The following is a 13,794-nucleotide window of genomic DNA, read 5'->3' on the forward strand; positions in this document are numbered from 1 at the left end:
TTTGTGCAGGGCTCTCTCCTTCTTTTCCTGCCACAGTAATTCTCAGTGCCACCTCAGCACAACCTTGTCAGACCCCTCACCTGGACGAGCTCTGGACCCAGTTGAAGTCCCTTGGTCTTTTCTTATAGAGCAAATGTTCTTTTCATTCACGTTTTCAGTTCATGTTTGTCCATCTGCCCACTAGACCCTGATCACCTAAAGGGAAAAACTGGTTGCCTGATTGGCACTGGCACCACCAACACACCACCATTCAGGTCTATTGTCCAAGCCCAATTGATTTGGGTTATGTGTATGTCCTGTTGTTTTCTTTTGTTTCCTACATCAACTCTGTGTTCCATGTGGGGCTCAAACTCATGACCCTGCGATCAAGTACCTTGTGCCCTACTGACTGAGGAAGACAAGTGCTTCTTTGGTCATTTTCTCTAGGTTCTAGGCTGATAACTATCGAAGTTTGCTTGCTGTTTTCAACATGTTCTAGTTATATTCCCTTATGCTAAATTACCAAATAACTCCCCCAAATATGGTAGCATGTTACCGTAGATTTCCCCCCATGACAGTGCTGAGTAGATCTTCAGATTGGAGGATGATCTCCTTCATGTGGTCTTTCAGGAGACCAGAGTCCCTCTACCATGGGACCTCTCACTCCCTGGGTTGTCATGCCCATCTGACATCATCGGCACAAGGGGAATGTCCCTGAACTAAAGGTGTTCAGGTGGTGAAACTTTTAGGAATCAGACAGAAAGAGACAGAGATTTATGGCACAGACATACTTATCACTTGAATGATGAGAGTCAAATAATTGGAAATGGCTTAGTTGTTCCATGATGGGGCTTTGAGTGCTGACAATGAGAATGCCCAAGAGGACAGCAGCAACAGTGCCTATCTACGGTGGATACCTCAGGTAGAACAAGAACCCAGCCTACAACTCTCCCTGCCTCCCACCCAGTATTACACACACACACACACACACACATACACACAAAACCCAGAGGGAAAATCATGGAATCGGGACACCACCCATTATGTGATATTATTTCTTGGAAGAAGGAAAGTGTCTTCTTTTCTTCATATTTGAATCATTATTTTACTTCATAATCACAGTGTGACTAAAACCTCAAGAGTGATTGACTATTACCTGACTCATTAGAAATAAATGGGATGATTTAAGATATGATTTTAATATTTTTTTTTTATAAAAAGCCCGCTAGAATAGTTTAAACATAGCCTATGCAGGATAAGGAAAGAATTTAAAGGTTTCTAATGGACCCAAACATTTCCCCCATTTCTGCCATTCAGGGTTCCTTTATGAAAGGGAACACTAACCAAGATAATGAAAGTAGTTTATTTTGGAGTTTTCCAAGATGATTGTTCTTTCAGGAACATTAGTTGGTACCAAAGTGTTATTTTTATGAAAAACTTAAAAAAATACGTAACATTCTTATGTTCTGTAGCAAGACAGAAAAGGCCATAGTGTAGAATTCGGGGCACATGAAAATCCCACATGAGGTAAAGTACCAAAGACAGAGGGAAGAGCAGTGGTTGCAGGGACTGAAATGAGGGAATGAGCAGCGAGCGCTCAGTAGCCCAGGTTTCTCTGTGATGGAAATGTTCTACTAGTAAGTAGTTGTGCAACACTCTTACTGTACTTACAGGCACCTCGATGTAACATTGAAATGGATCAGAGCAAACGTTTAAGTGATCACAATTTCTACTTTATTTATATGACCAAAATCTATGAAGCCATTATACAGCTGTATACAAAACACAAAAATTACAAAAAAGGCAAGGACAGCGAAGGGGAATCCATCCAGCCTGTTCTAGCCAGCATGAGATGCTGCTTGGGGGCCAAGGCTTGTTATTCCACTGAGACAGGTGCTGGCTTGAGCCCCTTGGGAACCCCAGGAGCAGGGGCAGGACACTGCTGGACCTCCAGGTCAGGAAAAGGGGCTGACAACTCTTTCATCTCAGGAGAGTGAATTAGAGCCCTGACTACCACCTACACCGGCCCCAACAGGGCAGGTGGCCCCACTGCACTTGCTGAGGGGTGAGATCCAGCAGCAGGGATGGGGTGGGCCAGCTTTGTCTCTGAAGATACAGCGGGTAACCCAGTGGGAGCTGGCCCAATTTCCTGAGGTGGTTCAGGATCTTGCAATGGAACAACTCCTGTAGCTCCATGAAGAGAAAGTATCATCAGGATGATTGACTTCCCGTGTCCCTTCGAAATAAAGGAAACTTTTCCCACCACTCAATGTTATCTGTGTCCAGGAACCAATCCCTGGTTGGTCTCCCTGACTAAAGACCATGGGAACAGGGATCTGAGACTACTCCTCTCGACCCAGCTGCACTCTTTGGAGGCCTACTCAGTGTGCCCCACACAGTACCCTCCACTGGCCCACATCGCTCATCCCAGCCCTTCTCTTACCCAGACACTGACTCTGTGGGCTCAAGCTGTTGCAGCTGGGAGAGCAAAAGCTGGACACGGTGATCCAAATCTGAGCCTGGCATATTGAGCCCCAGGTAGGCTAGCAGCATATTCAGGCTGGGAAAACCTGGGGGCTGGACAAAAACCTCTGGATATTGTCCTTGATATGTGTTCAACATAGAGGAGATGGCCCTGGGAAGAGACTATTAGACAGAGGTATCAGAGGACAGCCCACCCTCCCAAACCAGTATCCCAGGGAACCCCTGTGGGAACCTGTGTCCCTGGACTTCCAGCTCCTGTCAGAGGCCAGTTCTAATTCTTGTCCACCTACGATCTGGCAGTCCTGCCTGAGACAAGCCTGGTCACAGATGACAGGGTGGCAAAACCCACTATGTGTGTGAGTCCTTGATCAATGGTGTTATAATATCTGTCCTTCTTAGGGGAGCTGGACACATGCCTCAGTCTGTCTCCTTGCTGAGTTGCTACTTGAATTCAACTGCATGTGCCCAGGGAGGGGTGATGTCTGTCCTCTTAATTACCCTCACTGCACATACCACTGCTCTGTGAAGAGCCATCCAAAGAGGAAACAAAGGGACTCTGTCTCTAGCTAGTCCTTAACAGGACCCTCCCAATGCCCCAAATGTTACTACCTTTGCCATGTGCTGCCTCTTTCACTATGTGCCATGAGTGGATCTCCTTCCACTGACACTATTCTCCCACAAGGTGTGGAATGTCTGGTCCCTGAGCTCTCACTGGGTCTCCTGAGCCACCTCTGAGCACCCAGTGTCTGGGTTCCAACAGATTGCTGAGTGTGATGGTTCCCACAGCCTCTCTTCTGTTTCCCAGGATTAGGGTAGAGTCAGGGCTGGGAGGGGACGGAAAGGGGAATGATTCTCTTAGGGGCTAAAGCTGTTCCTCAGCCCCCTCTGCTCTGCCACACTGCCCACACCCACACCTTCCCTGAGCCCCTTTCTTTCTCCAGAGGAAACTCTCAGACCTTCACCCTTAAGGAGGAATCACAGATGTGTGGGATGAGGGTCCAAGGTTCCCTCCAACTCAAACTCCCCTTGCTGCCCTTGGGGAGAAAGAAGGCCCTCCTTCATCAGCCAAAGCTCACTTACATATTCTGCTGCTCCTGAAATGCACCCATATCTAGAGGAGGCCAGGGGGAAACTAATGAAATGCCCTGTGGATGTTACCTCTCTTAGTGTCTAGTGTCACTGCCTGACCCCTGACTAGTCTGGAGGCTTGGGGTGCTATCTGATCTGTGCAGGGTTCACAGTCAGCTCCTATAGGAACACATGCACAGAGTGGAGTTTCCTGAATGCTTGCTGAATGATAGGGCACGAACGAACCCATCACAGTTATCTGAATGAGCCTGGACCCCCTGCTCACACCCGGAGACCACTGCTCTGGTTTCACCCAGGCACAGACCACAAATAGAGTCTCAGATCTCTTTTTAAATGGCCAAACAGCCCAGATAAAGTCCACAGTGATAGTGAGGGTAAGGCAGAGGCTTCACCATGACAAGCAGGACAATGATAAGTGAGTACAAGGACAGGTTTGCTAACAGACCTTTGCACAGGCCCAGGCACCCAGGTGCACTTTCATTTCAAGACCCCACTGAGTCCCTAAAATAACTCTGACCCAGTCAGAGGAGAAAATCAAGGCTAGGGAGGTTTGGGAACATTCCCAAACCTCACAATGAGGCCGTGGCCAAATGCTGCTGGGCAGTTAGGCGCAGGGTGCTGACCTTGCAAACAGGAGGTCCAGAACCTCTTGGGTGGTGGCAAAGTCTCTGTATGAGCTCAGAAATACGTTGACATAGCTGAGGTTTCCTCCTAGGGGAGCAGGCTCCAGACGTATTTGTTTCTTTAGCAGGTTGGCCCCATTGGTCCATAGCACATGGGTCTCTCTCCTCTTCAACGGAGAGCCATTTTTCCCCTGAGGTGAAACAGAGGAGTCATGAGACAGTGCTATAGCCACCACGAGGGTTAGGGGTTGGAGCACAGACCGAACCCCCCATATCCCAGTTACCAATGTCAAGAGGTAGAACTCGTGGACCCACAGTCATAAAAACAATCAGGTGACTGGGTGGTTCCTTACCTGAATTCTAGGAGTCAGGGATTTGGCTCAGGTCATTATCTTAATGTCCTGAGATCAAGCTCCTCTTAGGGCTGCATATTGAGGACAGAGTGTTCATGAAGTTTCTGTCTCTCCCTCTTCTTATCCCCACTCTCCCCCTATCTTTTTCCAATGAGTCAATCAACCAATGAATTAATAAATCTTTAATGAAAAGAAAAAAATGTTCTTGGCATCCATACAAAGAAGTGAAGTAAGTGAAGCCTGAACTTGATAGTATCTCAGGTCAGATTGTGAGCTGAGTATTGATAGCACCTCCCTGCATGAACGGTGTTGATCCTGTGATTTCTGATAACATATCCCATTGTTGAGATGAGAGCACAGAGACATTTTCTTAGGTGAGACAGCTCATGGATGTTAGGGCATGTAGGGTGTTTAGTGTAGCAATGGGAGTCAGCAACAGAAGCAAATCCCATCAAAGTCTTGCATCACTGAAGGGCTCAATGTCTGTGATAAATGACTGGCCTTCTGCAATGTTGTGCAGCACAATGAGATCCCTTCTCCTGACCCTGGAGGGGCCCCAGGGATGTGTTCCCTCACAACCAAAAGGCAGAGCAGGAGTCATAGTACCATGGGCCCCCTGTTCCTTTGGGTAAAGTCTCCCAAATTATCATGATACTGTGCAAGACTTGGAGAATTTGGGGAAGGACTGTCAAGACAATGGGAACACCTGGCATCACAACTTAGGAAAATGCATAATAGAGGGCAAAAGGATTCTCGTTGAATGAGATGAATGAGGTGAGAAAGCATTTAGAGTCCGTTCTCTGATATTCCTACAACTATGTGGACAGTGACACTGCATTTCGCCAAGACAAGGACAGAGCCATGGAGGCAAGTTTGGGGAGGCGATGGGGATGAAGATTGATGTGGGTTCAGGACTTTAGGACGGAGCCCAGGGCAGTACTAGGCTGGCTCTGGCACTTGGGATACATTTTTTTTTTTTGCTTTGGGACCCTGAGGGTTGGTTCTCCCCAGCACCTGCACTCACCCTGGGCCAGTGCTGGACTCTGTTGGCAGTGTGGAGCAGCTTCTTTTCCTTCAAGGTGATAAAGCAGAGGTTCTCGTCATTCAGCTCCTGCCCCATCTCCTGTGTGGAGCTCTATAAAGACAGTGCCCAGACACCAGGCAGGAGGTCTCAGTGCCCTGTCTGGCTCCCTTCGCTGGTTCTCAGACACAGGGCACTCCCTTCCAGATGTACCACTCCCCAGTATGCATACATCTTCACCAAGGATAGAAATGTGACACAGCTTCAGGGCCTTGGATGTGCTCTGGCACAGGTAAGACACCCCTCACAATCGTCTTTCCATCCTGCCCACCATGACGTTGGGGTGAACATAAAGGGATCACCAGGGTTTCCACTGTCCTGAAACCTCCTCCAGCCAGTGACAGAAACCCCACATATCCCTCTTTACCTGAACATCAAGAGGAAGGGATGGGGCTGCCCTGGGATGGCTCAGAGGGGTGTCTTGGCCTGGCCTAGGCTTCCTTGTATGACCTTATGGAACCTCCTGCCAAATGCCCTGAGGCGTTGGGGTGAAGTTTGAGCCAATGTCTGCAGCAAGAGAAAAAGTGATTCCCCTGGGCTTTCTGGAAACCAGAGACCTGGGAAGTAGGCACGGAGCAAGAGAACATCTTTCCATATCAGATGTCTCCAGCCAAGTATTTGGTACCAGACTACACTAGAATGTGGGTGCCTGGTTGCCGGGTTCCAAATTCTGTTGGGGCCTGTGGTCAAGAAAGTGACTTCACTGCCTGAGATCACCTACCCATGTCCATCCTGGATATTATCACCTACACAGACAGTGATCAGGACTGCCATGTACTCATCCCCTTTCTGCATGCGAGACCACATCTGTACACAGGGACACCAACACACCCCTTTCCAAAGACCCCCAAGGAAGGGCTGAGTGGAGCCAGGACCCCACCTGGATTCAGACACATCTCTCTACTCTTACCTTGACCCTGGATATGCCATTATACCTGTCAGGGGTGGTCTGTGTCTTGCCTATTCAATACGGTTGATTCCAGCATGGGCTACCTAAAGATTTCCACGGGCATATGGAGAATAATATCTATGTTATAGGAGGAGTAGTGTCACAGGTAGGAAATATGTCCTAGCACCTTTTCCTCCCCTTCTCACTTTCTCTGAGCCTGCTACTCGTCAGATCCCACCCTACAGTCCCTAATAATGTGTGTGTGTGTGTGTGTGTGTGTGTGTGTGTGTGTGTGTGTGTGTACAGTCACTCCTCTGGGCACACATCTGTTCATCAGTGTTCACATTCTAGAGTCCCAGATGATGATAGCCCCTCTTCATAGGCGTGGGCCATAATTTCTCAAGACCTTAGGCTTTCTAATTTTCAAAGCAAACCATAAAGAGGGAATCAGAGCCTTGAGGCTTGATGGTCGGAATCCACTCTTACCACTGGAGACTGCATATCTTGTGCTGAGATGTATTAACTCCTTTCCAATGGGTCTGATGTGGATAGGGGTCCACTCAGTGGATTGCCATGACCTGGGCTCCCCCTCAGACAAGAACTTCCTGGAATGCCTCCTGTCTATGATATCAATGCTCACTCTCACCCTGAAACCATCTCCATGTCTGTAACCCCTGCCTTCAATACAACTTTTCTCCAGAGCCCTCCAGTGAATGGCTAGTTGCATCCAGGGCCCGAACGTTGGGGACACTCCCAAAGAGCTGGATTCATGCCTGGTTCAGCCTTCTTACAAGTCTGTCATTCTGGGCAAGGCATTGACCCTACAGGGGTTGTCATCTTCTCCTCCAAGTGGTTCCCTGAAATCTCATATATTGTTTAAAAAACTTGATCTAACCCAGTCCCTTAGAGTTTGGTCAGGACTTAGTGACTCCTTCCATTCCACAGAACATGGCCCTATGATCCAAAAACCCTGTCTGAGATTTAGTTCTAAAAGCTCATTGCCCATCTCTGTGCTGCCTCTGACCCGTGTTCTCTCTCAGATCCTGACCCTGGAATTCAAGCCCCTATGTTGAACCTTGACACACACATGGGAAGGTGATGTAGCAATGAGGGCCAACAACAGACAAAAGAACTCAGGCCTTTTGAGATGGACAGAATCCTGCTCACACCCGACGTGAGCTCAGGTTATCAGTGAAGCAGGTCCTGCCTTGGTGTTTTCAACAGCCCCAACAGCCCCAAAGTACTGAGGGGCTCTGGCAATATCCCCTAGCTGAGCACTGCTAGATTGCTGAAGTTAAAGTCTCCTCTGAGACTCTGAGACAGTGTTTCTGGTTAAGCCCCCTACTGTGGGGTAATGTGGTCAAACAGCACTAGGAGCAGGTACTGGTACTGTCCACCTGCCCCAGGCCATGGTCCTCCTCCCTTTCCTCTGCTTCAGCATCCTCCTTTCTAGCACCCTGGCCTCCTTTCTAACCCCCACTCTGGGAACATCATATTCCGCTTCCAATCCTCTGCACCATGGTACCCTCTTCCTGGCTAAATACAGTGGTATTTGTGCAGGGCTGCCTTCTTCTCTTCCTGCCACAGGAATTCTCAATGTCATCTCAGCATAGCCTTGTTGGATCCCTCCCCTGGTGGAGTTCAGGACCCAGCTTAGTCCATTACTCTTCTCTCATGGAGCAAATTCTCCTTTCATTCATCTTTTCAGTCATGTTTGTCCATCTGCCCCTCTAAACCCTGAGCTCCAAGAGGAAGAAACTGTTTACCTGATAAGGACTGGCACCACCTGAGGGCTCAGGGCCCAGAGTCTGAATGAACAGGAGAGATAATCCAGCCCACCACCAACTAGCTCTATTGGCCAGGCCCAATTGATTTAGGTCATGTGCAAGTCCTATTGTTTTCTTTTGTTTCCTACATCAACTCTGTGTTCCATGTGGAGCTCAAACTCATGACCCTGAGATCAAGTACCTCGTGCTTGACTGAGGAAGCCAAGTGCTTTTTGGTCATTTTTTTCTAGCTTCTAGTCTGATAACTATCTAAGTTTATTTGCTGATTTCAAAATGTTCTAGTTACATTCCCTTATGCTGATTTACCAAATAACTGCCCAAATTATGCTGTCATGTTGCCATAGATTTCTTCACATGACAGTGCTGAGTGGATCTTCAGATTGGATACTGAGCTCCTTCATGTGGTCTTTCAGGAGCCCAGAGTCCCTTCACATGGGCCTCGTCACTCTCTTAATTTTCAAGCACTTCTGATGCCATCAGTACAAGGGGAATGTCCCTGAATTAAAGTGTTCAAGTGGTGATCCTTGTAGGAATCAGACAGAAAGAAACAGATTTGTGGCACAGATGTACTTATCACTTGAATGACAAGAGTCAAATAATGGGAAATGGCTCAGTTGTTCAATGATGGGTCTTTGAGTGCTGTCACAGAGAATTCCCAAGAGGACAGCAGTGACAGTGCTTGTCCACTGTGGGGACATCAGATTGAAGAAGAGCCCAGCCCCAAAACACTCACTACCATCCATCCACAGCATAACACACACACACAAACACCCCTTCCCCCCCCACACACGCATACAGAGGGAAAATCATTGAAATTGGGACAAAATCCATTACGGGCTATTATTTCTTGGAGTAGGAACTTATCTTCTTTTTGTCATATTTAAGTCATTATTTTACTACATAAACACCTTCTGGCTTAAAACTAAAGAACTATTTACTCTATTACCTGACTTTTTTTTTTAAGATTTTATTTATTTATTTGTCAGACAGAGATCACAAGTAGGGAGAGAGGTGGGCAGAGAGAGAGGAAGGGAAGCAGGCTCCCTGCTGAACAGAGAGCCTGATGCAGGGCTCGATCCCGGGACCCTGGGATCATGACCTGAGCCAAAGGCAGAGGCTTTAACCCACTGAGACACCCAGGTGCTCCTATTACCTGACTTCTTAATAATAGACAAGAAGATTTAACATGTGATTTTAATATTTTTTATGAATTACCCAGTAGAATAATTTAAACATGGCCTACGCAGGATAATAAAAGAATTTAAAGGTGTCTCATGGACCTAGAATTCCCCCCCGTTTCTGCCATTCAAGATATCCTTATGAAAGGGAACAATATCCCAGATAATGAGAGTAGCTTATTTTGGGGCTTCCCATGATGATAGTTCTTTCAGGAACATTGGTTTGTAATAAAATGTTACTTTTATAAAACAATGAAAAAATTATTTATCTTTCTTATATTCTATAGCCAGACAGAGAAGGCCATATTGTAGGATTCAAGTCACATGAAAATCCCAGGTGAGGTATAGTACCAGAGACAGAGAGAAGCACAGTGGTTGCAGGGACTGGGGTGCAATAATGAGCAGTGAGTGATACACAGCCCAGGTTTCTCTGTGATGGAAATGTTCTACAAGTAATTAGTTGTGCAACACTCTTAAAGTACTAATGGCACCTCCGTATATCATTGAAAAGGATCAGAGTAAAATAAAATGACAGGACCCATCCATATGTGGTCTACAAGTGACCCATTTTGAACCTAAGGATACATCCGGACTGAAAGTGAAGGAATGGCGATGCATCTTTCATGCCAATGGGGCTCAAAAGAAGGCTGGGGTAGCAATTCTCCTATCAGATAAATTAGATTTTAAACTAAATACTGTAGTCAGAGATACGGAAAGACATTACATCATTCTTAAAGTGTCCATCCACAAAGAAGATCTAAAAATTATAAATATTTACACCCCCAATATGGGAGCAGCCAACTACATAAGACAACTGTTAATCAAGATAAAGAGTCATACTGATATGAATACATTAATAGCAGAGATCTTACATTGCCACTCTCAGTAATAGAAAGATCATCCAAGCAGAAGATCACTAAAGAAACAAGAGCATTGAATGACACATTGGACCAGATGGATCTCATAGATATATACAGAACATTCCACCCTCAAACAACAGAATACTCATTCCTCTCGAGTGCACATGGAACCTTCTTCAGAATAGACCATATAATGGGTCACAAATCAGGGCTCAACCAATACCAAAAGATTGAGATGATTCTCTGCATATTCTCAGATCACATTGCTTTCAAACTGGAGCTCAAACACAAGGAAAAGGTTGGAAGGAACTCAAACCCCTGGAAGCTAAAGACCACCTTGCTTAAGAATGCTTGGATCAACCAGGAGATCAAAGAAGAACTTCAACAATTTATGGAAACCAATGAGAATGAAGACACATTGGTCCAAAACCTATGGGATACAGCAAAGGCAGTTCTAAGGGGGAAATACATAGCCATTCAAGCCTCTCTCAAAAAAATGAAAAAATCCAGAATACACCAGCTGTCTCTACATCTTAAAGAACTGGAGAATCAACAACAAATTAATCCAACTCCACACACAAGAAGGGAAATAATCAAGATTAGAGCAGAGATCAATGAGATAGAAAGTAGAGATACAGTAGAATTCATCAATGAAACTAGAAGCTGGTTTATTTAAAGAATCAATAAGATTGATAAACCATCAGGCAAACTAATCCAAAAGAAATGAGAGAAGGCCTAAATTAATAAAATTATGAATGAAAAGGGAGAGATCACAACTAACACCAAGGAAATAGAAACAATCATCAGAAATTATTATAAACCGTTATATGCCAATAAGTTAAGCAACCTAGATGAAATGGATACATTCCTGGAAAACTATAAACTTCCAAAATTGAACCAGGAAGAAATTGACAACCTGAATAGACTGATATCTAGTAATGAGATTGAAGCAGTTATCAAAAACCTCCCAAAAAAACAAGAGCCCAGGACCTGAAAAATTCCCTGGGTGGTGCCAGAAATCCTTCACTGCAGTAACATCCAGAGGACAGATGGTCCTGTCTACTCAGGAAAATCTAAACAGAAGTTCTCCCCTGCACTCAGTGGTCTCTGCCATTCACAACACTTACACATAATGGCCTCCAAATGACCAGTACTGACGCATAAGAAGGGACATCTTCATGCCCCTATTCAGCAGGAAGAAGATACAGACGATGAGACCATCCTACTTGAACAACTTTAATGACTGAAGGGTCTAAACTGTTCAGGAGGACATGAGGAAGGTGGAGAAGGCTAGCTGAGGACAAAGCAGAAGTTGGCACGCCACACCTCCCCTCCACAACATGTGATATGGGTGACATTCCTCAGGCACTCTGGCTGCCCTAAAGCCAAGGAAAGAAAAAAAAACAGATTCTTCACAAATACAGATCAAAACACTGCAAGACCTGAGTCTCCCTCCGTTTCCAAATGTCCTAGTGATTGACAAGGAAGAGGCTTGCTTGTCAATAGGCTAGATAACTTCCAGAGACCCATAACTCCATTTCCTGAAGCCCTAACATCCCCCTCCCCTCCATAACACTGAGGGAGGCTGAAGCAGAAGGAAATGTCAATAAAACGGAATTTCTTCCCAAACCTGAAGTCCCTTGAGAAGGACCTGTGAGAGGAAGAATCTAACATTCCTCCAGGAAGCTCCCCACCATCTTTCTATTAATGCCTTCCTAGAAGGAAAAATCACCTTCACTTGACAAGAGCAAAGCCTCCTGTATCCTGTGTGTCCTCTGTCCACCTGCAACGTCCTTGCAAAACCTCCCTTCTTCCTGACCTCCCCCAACGCCATCCTAGGGAGTCAGCCTCCCATCACGACCACAGCATAGCAACCCTTTCTACACAGGGTCATGTCCCTGTGCTTTAATAAAAATCATCTTTTGGCAGTAAAGCTGTCTCAAGACTTCTTTCTCGAGCATCGGCCTTGAACTCTAACGTCTTTCCTACATCAGTCCTGTCTCTTGTAAGGGCTCCTGTGGAAACAACCCTGCAACACGGTCCCATTTCTGTCAACTCTTCTGACTCCATCCACCTAACCCACTGCATATCCTGTGTTCTCTGAGGACAGGACAGTTCTGTGATTCTTGGGCTGAAACCACCACATGGCACCTCTTTCAGTCCTCGACTTTGTTGAGTTTGCCCATCTGAAACTCCCCAGCATCCCATCCTCACTTTCTTTTTCTCACATGTTTATCTGGTCAATAGGTTCTAATCATCTAATCTAATCTAATCTAATCTAGTCACCTAATGTAATCTAATCTAATCAATAGGTTCTCATCTATAACAGGTTTCTGCTCCTGAGTCCATGACTCCATTGCTTTCCTTTGTCATCAAGCTCAAATCTTAACTCTCAGACGATTGTCCTACAACTGCACCTCTACCCTGCCGGGAGCCCCACACCCCCACTACCAATCCCCTGCCCCTCGCCCTCACTGCCCCCTTACCGCCACCCTGCTTCTGAACTGCTGCCGCCCTGTGTCCCACTCTTGCCCTGTGTCCCGCTGCTGCTGCTGGTCTTTGTAGTCCAGCCCTACGCAGTCCTGCCCTGTTGACTTGCACGATGCCCACCTGCCACGCTGCCCCCTGCTGTTCCTGTCCCCCTTCCTGCCGCTACCACCTAGCCGCTACCCCTGCCCCCCACTCTGGAGCCTTCTTGATTCCCTACTCCTGTTGCCGTGCTGCTGCCGCCCCACGAGTCCGACCCCACCTTCCCCGCACTGGTACCACCAAGCTGCCCCCACAACATGAGCCCCTCCCACCGCGCTGCTCCCCCGTCCACAGTGCCCCATTTACAACCACCATTGCCTCTCCGCTGCTACCCTGGGTCCCCGCTGCTGCTGCTATCGGTGGTCCCGCCCTGTAGTCATGTACCAAGCCCAGCAAAGCCAGGCCCTTGCTTCGCTGCCCGACTCACCACGCCATGACATGGACATTCCGCTTACACCCAGCTAGTCCTGCCCACCCCCAAGGACACTACCGCCTAGCTTCTCCCCCACCCCACTCCGATGCCTCCTGGCTGCCAAGCGTGTGGCTTCCAGCACGTCCATCACCCCTCGCACTGTTACCAGCTTGCTGCCCCCCCAAAATGCACCCCTGCCACCCTGCTGTGCCCCTCACACTGCCCCCGTTACCTCAGCTGCCTCAGCTCCGCAGCTCCGCGGCTGCCCTGTGCCCCCGCCCCCTTGATGTGCACAATGGGCCCGCCCACCACGCCCTCATAACGGCCGCTGCCCCGCCCCCTTGACGTACACAATGGTCCCGCCCACCACGACCTCCTAACCATTGATGCCCCGCCCCCTTGGCGTGCAGGATGGGCCCGCCCACCACGCCCTCCTAACGGCCGCTGCCCCGCCCCCTTGGCGTGCAGGACGGACCCGCCCACCACCCCGCCCCGTTGCTGCGCTGCTGCTGAGCCGCTGGATCCGGGCT

At 47.6% G+C, this 13,794-nt stretch overlaps 1 protein-coding gene across 1 annotated transcript; it reads right to left on the reverse strand.

The window, feature by feature from the left end:
- Nucleotides 1–1,693: 1,693 nt before the first annotated feature.
- On the reverse strand, nucleotides 1,694–13,550 carry LOC308343773 (ral guanine nucleotide dissociation stimulator-like). Its single transcript, XM_080804941.1, has 4 exons — nucleotides 13,497–13,550; nucleotides 5,553–5,663; nucleotides 4,176–4,366; nucleotides 1,694–2,625 (listed from the first exon to the last, which is right to left on the reverse strand). The coding sequence occupies exons 2-4, from the start codon at nucleotides 5,646–5,648 to the stop codon at nucleotides 2,595–2,597; spliced, it is 318 nt and encodes a 105-aa protein (XP_080661067.1). The 5' UTR covers nucleotides 5,649–5,663; nucleotides 13,497–13,550; the 3' UTR covers nucleotides 1,694–2,594.
- Nucleotides 13,551–13,794: the final 244 nt, after the last annotated feature.

Source organism: Martes martes, assembly GCF_963455335.1.
Source record: "Martes martes genome assembly, chromosome: 5".
In the NCBI taxonomy this organism is placed as follows: domain Eukaryota; kingdom Metazoa; phylum Chordata; class Mammalia; order Carnivora; family Mustelidae; genus Martes; species Martes martes.

What these genes read in the sequence shown, in the direction of transcription:
- LOC308343773 (XM_080804941.1), bottom strand. Translation starts at nt 5,648, where the DNA reads ATGGGGCAGGAGCTGAATGACGAGAACCTCTGCTTTATCACCTTGAAG. An exon ending in GAGTCCAGCACTGGCCCAGG is followed by an intron (nt 4,367 to 5,552) that starts GTGAGTGCAGGT and finishes GTTTCACCTCAG; the next exon opens with GGGAAAAATGGCTCTCCGTT. An exon ending in CTGGACCTCCTGTTTGCAAG is followed by an intron (nt 2,626 to 4,175) that starts GTCAGCACCCTG and finishes TCTGTCTAATAG; the next exon opens with TCTCTTCCCAGGGCCATCTC.